Raw genomic sequence first — 9,311 nt, forward strand, 5'->3', positions numbered from 1 at the left:
CCAATTTAAAGGCGTCTATTAAATTTTTGCCCTCTACTGGGATCAAGATAATCCTGATTTTTTCTAATCAAAGGTGTCCCAATCCTAAATCCTAAAAAGTTTTGAACAAAACATACTAAAGGTCTGATCCAGATCCAAAACCAAGACTGGATTACATGATCTCATCTGAGTTCAGAGTTCTATTTTTCTTTTTAACAACCTGCTTTCAAAATCTGATCCAAACCTCTGAACAGCTGGGCCCTGCTGATCAATATAGGTGATGATGGTGGGCTTTCTGCCTCGTGCACTGATGATCAAACCCTTATTAAAATACAAGATATTGCTGCTGATTGCTTGACAGGAAGTGATAAGGAGAAGTGTTGTACAGACTGCTTCTTTTTTGACGAATCGTTATTTCCTCTTGGCGTAGTTCCAGTTCCCAAGTCTGGTCGATACTATTAAAGATGTCTTCAGATCAAATTGATGTTTCAGTAGCTGGACCATAACTTCAAGCTTTATGTAGTTCTTGTTAAAAGTGTCATACTGTAGATATTTTGATTGAGTCAGTTTTTAAAGCTGTGATGTGGTGTTGATCTATTCTTGAATTTTGGACTGTTGACCTTTTTACAAATATAGTTTGCAATTGACTGGTGGCCTGCTTTTCTGTATTCTTTGTAACATCACACTCTGCAATAGACCTGCAACTACTCATTTTACATCTGGTTAATCTGATGATTTTTTTGTTTGGATGTTAAAAAAAATACATTAAAAAAAAATTGCAAATGCACAAATACCAAGTTTTCATCTTAAAACAATACAACACCAGAGAAGTCAGAACCATTGAAGTTTTGGCACATTAGCCAGTGTTGTAGCACATGAAAATGGTGTTGGTCTCAAGAACACTTTTTGAAGGTCTCTGTCTCATCTCAGTCTCGACCACATTTTCACTCGGTCTTGTGTCAGTCTCAGCCAAATGGTAAATGGTAAATGGACCTGCATTTGTATGGCGCCTTTCTAGTCATCCGACCACTCAAAGCGCTTTTTACACTACGAAAATGAATTGGGGTTCAGTATTTTGCTCAGGGATACTTCGCCATGTTGATCAGAGGAGCCAGGGATCGAACCGCTTATCTTTCTATTGGTGGATGACCCACTCTACCTCTGAGTCACAGCCGCCAAAGAGGACTCCGAATTTTATTTCAGGGCCAGTCCAGCCTGCAACGCCAGGAATATCACAAAATTGTCTGTGCACAAAAGGAATGTTGAATAAAGAATATTAAGTAGATACAATCTCCTTAGTGTTTGTATTTGTTTACTCATAGAAAACAAATGAAAATTCCTATACATAAACAAGACATCTCTCTCAGGTATACTTACACATGCACACATGAACAATTAAAGAGGTGAATGAAGAGGAATCTTAATTTAACTTCTGTGGGTGTTTTTATGGGAATGTGGAGCTTCCAAATTAATTGCAGAGTTCTATGGTTTGTATGTTCCACATTTTATCTTAAGTGTGTCGTGTAGTGTGCGACTCCAACTGGTCTGGTCTTGTCTTAGTCTTGATACGATCTGGTCTTGGTCATGACTTGGTCTCTGTTTACATAGCATTGACTATAACACTGCTTTAGCTTACAAAATAACTTTGACGACTACTTATAAAGGTAGCTGCAGATTTTTTTTGTCGCCTGACGAACCACTGAATTGTTTTAGCATGAGTTCGCAGCTTTGTGTTGATGTACGCGCAACTTAGGAACCATTTACTTGGCTGAGGATCCACATGGATTTGAAAAACGTGAATACTGACTACATTACCTGTCCAAAGCTGTCGCACAGTGTTAAATGGCTCAATGACAGCACAACTCACACGTGTACTGTACATGGCAGTGTAAGTAGGATGATGTCATTGTGATGTGGAGGTGTCATGTGGTGTTTTATCCATCTGTCCACCCAGTCTGTTCAGGTTTATCATGTCTGCCACAAACACTTAAACTCATTAACTCAGTTTTTTTCCCATTTGGCATCAATTTATTTGACTTTCAGGGACAGGGAATAATTAATTAGCATTTTGCAAAAGATAGATAGTTCTACTGTAACTTTTTCTCTGGTTAAAAGACTAAAATTATGTTAAAGAGGCAGGAGGATTTCATTTGCTTGATACACTTAGGCACAACTTTCAAGTCTCTAATAAAGAGGATACAGAAGACTTCATACTATCGGACCTTAATACAAACACCCTTTCCTAACACCGCTGGAATGCCGAGGCAAAGCATATGAACATGAAAGGTCATCGTGTGGCACCCTGTACTGCATAATCAATGTACACAAGCTGGAACAGGATAAAAGGTTTTAGCTAGTCTTATTTACAGATCATAATACTTCAGCCCTCTCGCTCAAAAAGGAAATTTTCTGCTTCCGTTATTTTTTTTTTTTTTGTGCAAACACACACAAAGAGAAAAATGTGTTCAGCAAGTTAAAGCAGTGCAAAGTTATCTCAGATTTCTTGACCTCATAACAGTGTTAGGAATGCATTCAACAATGGTGGAATGTTGGAGATACATTTCTGAAAAATTCATGACAATTCAGCTGCATTAATTAAAGAGATTAGAAATGAATTTATCCCAAAAAGCATGAAAGTAACCGACAGAAGGCTTAAAAATTCAACATATATCACATGAAAGGTTTTAACACAGTGTACATCGCGACAGGTGATTAGTTTGATTCCCATAAAGAAAAGAAAAATGCATTAATGAGGAAGGTCAAGACCAGCAGCCTGAAGCCACTTTGAATGCCTCATGCAAACTGTTTCATTGTTCACATACTGAATGTATTACTGTGTATCGGTCTCCCTTCTTCCTCCCTCCACCACAACCAGCAGCCGCTACAAATAAAACAGCTGCTTCACCAGATGTTGTACAGTTGACAGGTAATCTGACGCAGACGAGTCTTGTGAGAGGAGACTGGAGGGCTGCAGCTCTCGTCTACCCGCTCTCCTCCTTTGCAGCCTGTTCCAAGGCGCTCTCTGAGGCAGCCGAGCCCTCGAACCGCTGAGAGGCGATGGCGGCCTGATGAGACATGCTCTTCCTCACCACGTCACCTTTCCTCCACAGTGTGATTTCCTGCGCAGGGGAAGGAAGGGGTTTGGAGCTTATTAGACTTCATGTGCTTTACTTTTTTTTATGTCACTGTATATTGACTCCTTGTCCATGAAAGCCAAAGGCAACATCAGTATATGCTGGTGTTGCTCTTGCCAGTGATCTCACTCATATTAGTAACAATTGTATAATATTAGCTTGTTTGTATATCAGCTGCGAAATGCGCTCCTTTGCTGATAACAACAAACTCATACATGCTATCATTAACTAGAGTGGATTACTGTCATCTGTTAGTTACTGTCCAGTTAATCCAGGAACACTGTTGTACTTTTACAACAATTTATTTTATGAACCTTGTGATTTGCCGTACAAATAAATAAAGCTTTTATCTGTAAAAAAAAGGCGATGTTACACTGTACATCCTAAAATGTTAGAGGATAGTGAAAAAAGAAAGACATAGCCAAATCGACTTCTTCAAATTGTTTGTTTTGCGTGTTTTCTCCAACCAGGAGTCCAAAAACCAAAGACCTTTCATTTTGAAAGATACTAAACAAAAAAGCAGCAGGGACCAGCGCATGTTTGGCACTTGTGATTGACTAATGATGTCAATTAACGGACTGTCACGACTGTTGTAGATTAATTCTATGCCAATTGATTAATCGACTAATCAAATCAGAACTAGTACTGACAGGACATGATGCATTATGTGGGCTGACAGACATTAAGTTTGCTCAAGATGAAATGGACCTCGCCTGGAAAGTGGACGAGATCAGATAGCAGCAGGGGGCGGTGACAAATTAGCTGCGGTCAAGTGGGACAGTTTCCAGCAGTCTTTAAAGAACATACAGGAAGTCAGACATTTTAACATCCTGTTAGATCCATCTGGAGGCTATAGACCAAGTTATAACCTTTATTTCCCTTTTATATTATCAACTGGATATGTTTGACAGAAACTTTCTTCATAACATGGTGTTTGTGTTTGATCAAAGAGCCAATCAGCTCTATCGCTGCCCATGTGTGCGTGGCGTCAGAGCAAGTCGGAATCATATCGGACACAATCAAAGCCGCACACATTGTGTGGCGATTGACATTGATGGATTCTGCAGAGGCCTCGCTCATCTTAAACAAGCCCATTAACTAAACTGTACCTTTTGAGTGCTACTACCAATTAGACTTTACGAGGGGGAGAAAGCTGAACACATTTCCAATACATTCATTTTCTGAATCTTTTATCCTGCTGGGGGTCGTGAGGGGGCTGGAGCCTATCCCAGCTGACATTGGGCGAGAGGCAGGGTACACCCCGGACAGGTCGCCAGACTACTGCAGGGCGAACAGACAACAGACAAACCAAACCATTCATGCTCACATTCACACCTGCGGCCAACTTTAGAGTCACCAAGTAACCTGCATGTCTTTGGACTGTGAGAGGAAGCCGGAGTACCTGGAGAAAACCCATGGTGACGAAAGGAGAACATGCACTCTCCACACGGAAGGGCTCCCCCACCCTGAGGTTCAAGCCCACCACCCCAGATTTGAACCAGGAACCCTCTAGTTGTGAGGCGACAATGCTAACCACTGCACCAATATTAAATACTTATTTTCTGTCACCCAGGATCTTTCTGCAGATCCCACCTAGAATTTATTTAAACACTTGACATCCCACTAGTCAAACCACACACTCACAGCTGCTTCAATCATTATGCAAGTGTGTAAATACACTGCCTGAGCCTGAGAGCGGCCAGTCCAACTTGTTCTCTTCTGAATCTTTGATCAGCAGCCTACCTGCTGTTTGAAGTAGCGTCTCTCCTCCTCGTCGATCAGCACCAGGTTCAGATAATACCGCACAGAGAACTTCTTGTTGATGTCTCGCATGGTGGGAGTCAGATCATAACCAGCCAGGAATAACCGGATTGGGATGGACTCTCCTAAAATATGAAATACATTGTCACAGGTTGGATAACATAAATCCTGACAGAGCGAGGAGATGTTTCATGATTATAATAACCAACTGAAATCATAAATAAGTGTCATTTACCCCTGACCGGAGCTCCGTCCATGATCTCGTACTTGGCAATCGTGTCATTTTCGTGGTATACACTTGGGCCGGTGCCTGTTGTCTCACGTTTGATGATGTCAATCTCCATGTGCTTAATCTTAATCCTCACCAGCAGGAAATAGATTTTTCCCACGATTACATCTTTCAGATGGTACCTGTCAGAGGACAAATGGAGACATGAGCAGAAAATGAGAACGAGGGCTGTAAATAACAAGTCGTTTAGTCACTGAGCACCAATATTTGTTTCACACAGAATAGTATTTGATTTTTTTTTTTTTTTTTTTTTAAAGATATTTTTGGGGTATTTTTAGCCTTTATTTGACAGGACAGACAAGTGTGAGGGGGGGAGAGAGAGAGGGAGTGACATGCAGCAAAGGGCCACAGGCTGGAGTCGAACCCGGGCCGCTGCGGCAACAGCCTTGTACATGGGGCGCCTGCTCTACCACTAAGCCACCGACGCCCCGTATTTGATTATTTCTCCAATGTCTCACTGGACACTTTTGATTGCCGTAACTTGGACAGCATGAAATAACACAATTACAGCTGAAATAATCGATGCATTAATCAGTCAATCCACATGAAATTGATAATTAAGTAAAAATGGCAAAATAATTCACTTGTTTCAACTTCTTAAATATCAAGACTTGCTGGTTTTCTTTATCTTCTGTTATAGTAGACTGAATATATTTGGCTTTTTGACTGCTGAATGCTAGTACTTCTAAAAGGCAGTTAGAGACGCTTTATCTTATTTAGATTTCTTTGCTGAATCAGGCATTTAATTTTCTGTAAGTGAATTTATTATCATTTTAAACCTTGAATTTATAGATGATCTTTCTTTGTGCCTAGTTACACTTTGCAAATTCAGATTTAAAAAGCACCATTAAATTGTTTATTTCTCATGAGTTCACTTAAATGAATTGGGTATGAGGCGCCCCATGCTGCAGTGGCCACAGGTGGGATTCCGGCTTGTGGCCCTTTGCTGCGTGTCCCTCCCTCTCTCTCTCCCCCTTTCACACTTAATATGTGTCCTATCAAATTGCAAAAATACAGCTTTGTTGCATCCCTACAAGTCTTACTTGGATTTGTTGTACTCGAACTCAATGTGGAGACAATCCTCAATTCCAACTTCCATTTTGATGGAGGAGTTGAGCTCAGGGTAAGTGCTCAACGTGTGGACCACGATGTCCATCTCTTTACTGATGTCATTTAGTCTTCTGATCACTGTGGCACGAAGAAAATATCTGCAAATGGTACACACAGAGACTGAAAACAGTACTGTTTTAACATTATCACATCTAAGCCATAAAATGTACTGCAAGGTAAACGTAGACAATGGCGTGCATTAAAATGCCCCATTTAAATGTAACCATGTGATACGTAGGTTAAAGAGTGACACTGAGTCATTCATTCGACTGCCTGTGAAGCAGAGTGAATGATCAAACTTACCTTAGCTTGACATTCTGGCCTGTGTAGGACTCGTAAGGTTTTTCAACATGAGTGAACTCAAAGTCGAAGGTCTGCGACTGAGTTATTTCACCCGGTCTTGCAAGATCTTTCACCAGGGAAACAAACTCATGATGGTTTCCTCTGTCGTAATACAGCTCTAGAAAAGACAGAAGTCATTAGCAAAACGTCCAGTTTAAGATTTTGCTGAATATTTACCCCTGTAATGAGAACATCTTGAAATGTACCCATGTTATTGATTAAGTTTTGGACAGATATGCATGTATATACATTCTGTCCATCATAATATATGTTTAACATAATTCTGGCAACTGAATATTTCACTTATATTTGCATAATTGGTTCTCTAAATTTTAAACAATGTGGGGAGGGTGTTGCCATTTTTCACTTAATGATGATAAGGGTCCAAGGATAACACTGATAACACTGAGGAAGGCCTTACCCTAGTTTGTGCTTCTTAAATAATACCACTATATACAAATATCAGGCCTAAGCATGTCATTTTCCTAAAAAAAATTATACATACCCGGCAATATTTGTAAAACCCAGATGGTTGTTTAATGGAATCCTCAAATACTTTTCTATTTTTTCTGTTTGCCTGACGATATAATAACATTTTTTAACCTGCTTCTCAAATGACATATCTCCTCCCTTAGTTCGCTTGCAATATATCATCATACAAAATAACATGCTAATATTTAGCAACAAGAACGAGATCTGTTGTTTCTAGTTTCCTAGATTAGCAACTGTGGTTGCATCTTTAGAAACTAGTAATTCTTTTTTTTATTGTGTTGCAAACTGAATATTTTAATGGTTGGTTGGAAGAGTCTTAGGAGTTGGAAGAATTTGGACATACCTACAGATAAGACTTTCTCAGCTTTTCAAACATCTTTGTGTGCATATTTTTTGGAACAATGGATGCTTAGCCCTGTGAGAGGCCCTCAACAGCGACAATACACCTCTTGAAATTATGTTAAAATAATGTAACACTACTAAACTGGTCCCATAAATTCTTGCCATTCATTTTAAAAAGGTGTAAAAAGAATTTAGGGGTGTGTACTTCTGTTGATTTTAAGTGTAATGTTCAGCCCCTACTTCCCACACTAATAATTTGTGTACAGTTCCTAATATAAATGGCTTTTTGATATAATTTATGTGCACCATGACGTCATAACGTCACCACATTAGGGGTTTCAACGGAGGTCAAGTCATTGGTGAACATGTAAAAATGTGTCAGTTGTGCAAGTTATTATTTTAAACCTACCTATTTGGCCCACAAATTCAATCTTGATGCCCTGGTGCTCGAGCCTCTTGCCAGGGTTCTTCAGTGTGACATTCACCTTCCCACTGACAGTCTCACCGTCATAGAAGAGAAAGTATTTGTCTTTCTTCCCATCTTCAGTCTTGTGTTCAGCCTTCTTCCTCGTCTCGGCGTCATTGAGGACCACATCAATCTCTGCACTTTGTCCAAAACTAAAGAAACTCATCGTGACGTGAAGCAGTGACCGTGTGTGCCGTGTAAACTCCTGTCCTGACTCACTTGTTAGCAAACTGACCCAAAAACCCTGCTAATGTTTCAAAGTAGAAACCACAGTAAGGCCTGCAGGGTGTGCGACCTCAGTTCCCTTTCCGAGCACAAAACACACTATTCAACATGGAGAAAGTCGACGATGTTTTACAGACAACTCCACATTAGCTACATGTCCATACCGACGGAGCAAAATAGCAATACGACGGCACAACCAAAACGCACAATAATACGTCCATCAGCAAATTAGCCGTTTGTGCTTTCCTTCTATTGACTTTAATGTCTCCAGGAAATAGTCTACACCCGCCACAAACTAGTCTGCTCCGTAATGGACAAAAATCTCGCTCTGTAAAAATCTATTACATGTTTGTTTTCTGTAAGAAAAGACGGTGAATGTTGTCAAATGATCAGGATGTACGCCACCTGCACTGGATGATCTACTTCCGGGTGGAGCTTTTCAAAATAAAACCCAGAAGTCGTTGGAGTTCAACCGGAAGTGAGTGAAATCGTGTATATTAATTTGTATTTATGCTTTATTTCAGTGAGGACAGTGGTGAAAACGAAATATATTCATCCACATAGGCTACTGCACATAAGTATAATTTTTAAAAAAAAAAAATGGTGGCAAGTGTTCAGGTCCTTTACTTTATTAGAATGAGCAGTACCACAATATAAAAATAAAAGTCATGCATTCTAATATTTTCTCAGGTAAAACACATCAACAGTGATGTGTAGGCCTGCTCAAAATACCTTGAATAAAAGTATTAATTATAGAAGAGAATGACCCCTGTCAATAAATGTGTTCTAACACTGTAGCTGATTAAAGAGGAGATGATGTTTACCATATTGTTGGGTAAATTGTATTTATAATAATGTATAATATTTGAGATTATCACAGATTTTGAATATAGCATGTTAATATTTAAAGTAATTAGTGACTATAATGTGACATAATTGTAGTATAGTACACATTTTCCCTCTGAAATGTAGTGAAGTGAAGTAGCCTAAAATGGAAAGTACCTCAAAACTGCACTTAAAGGTTCAGTATGTGAATCTAGCAGTGAGGTTGTAGAAGTGAAACTTCTCCCATTAACTAAGCCTGTAGGAGAACTATGGTGGCCACCACAGAGACATTTGGGCCCTTCTAGAGTTAGTGTTTGATATGTCCATTCTGGGCTACTGTAGAACC

The 9,311-nt window shown here is 39.6% G+C and overlaps 1 protein-coding gene across 1 annotated transcript; it reads right to left on the reverse strand.

The window, feature by feature from the left end:
- Positions 1–1,980: 1,980 nt before the first annotated feature.
- On the reverse strand, positions 1,981–8,567 carry vps26b (VPS26, retromer complex component B). The gene is made up of 6 exons (XM_050070499.1): positions 7,859–8,567; positions 6,577–6,733; positions 6,207–6,371; positions 5,110–5,285; positions 4,857–4,999; positions 1,981–3,098 (listed from the first exon to the last, which is right to left on the reverse strand). Exons 1-6 carry the CDS (start codon positions 8,079–8,081, stop codon positions 2,961–2,963), a joined length of 1,002 nt encoding a protein of 333 aa, XP_049926456.1. The 5' UTR covers positions 8,082–8,567; the 3' UTR covers positions 1,981–2,960.
- Between the last annotated feature and the right edge of the window lie 744 nt (positions 8,568–9,311).

This window comes from Epinephelus moara, chromosome 2, assembly GCF_006386435.1.
Source record: "Epinephelus moara isolate mb chromosome 2, YSFRI_EMoa_1.0, whole genome shotgun sequence".
Lineage (NCBI taxonomy): Eukaryota > Metazoa > Chordata > Actinopteri > Perciformes > Serranidae > Epinephelus > Epinephelus moara.

Bases quoted from the DNA above. Each gene is read 5' to 3' on its own strand.
- vps26b (XM_050070499.1), bottom strand. From the start codon at position 8,081: ATGAGTTTCTTTAGTTTTGGACAAAGTGCAGAGATTGATGTGGTCCTC. The intron at 6,734-7,858 runs GTAGGTTTAAAA...TGTCTTTTCTAG, and splicing joins TGAATTTGTGGGCCAAATAG to AGCTGTATTACGACAGAGGA. The intron at 5,000-5,109 runs GTAAATGACACT...TTCATATTTTAG, and splicing joins GGACGGAGCTCCGGTCAGGG to GAGAGTCCATCCCAATCCGG.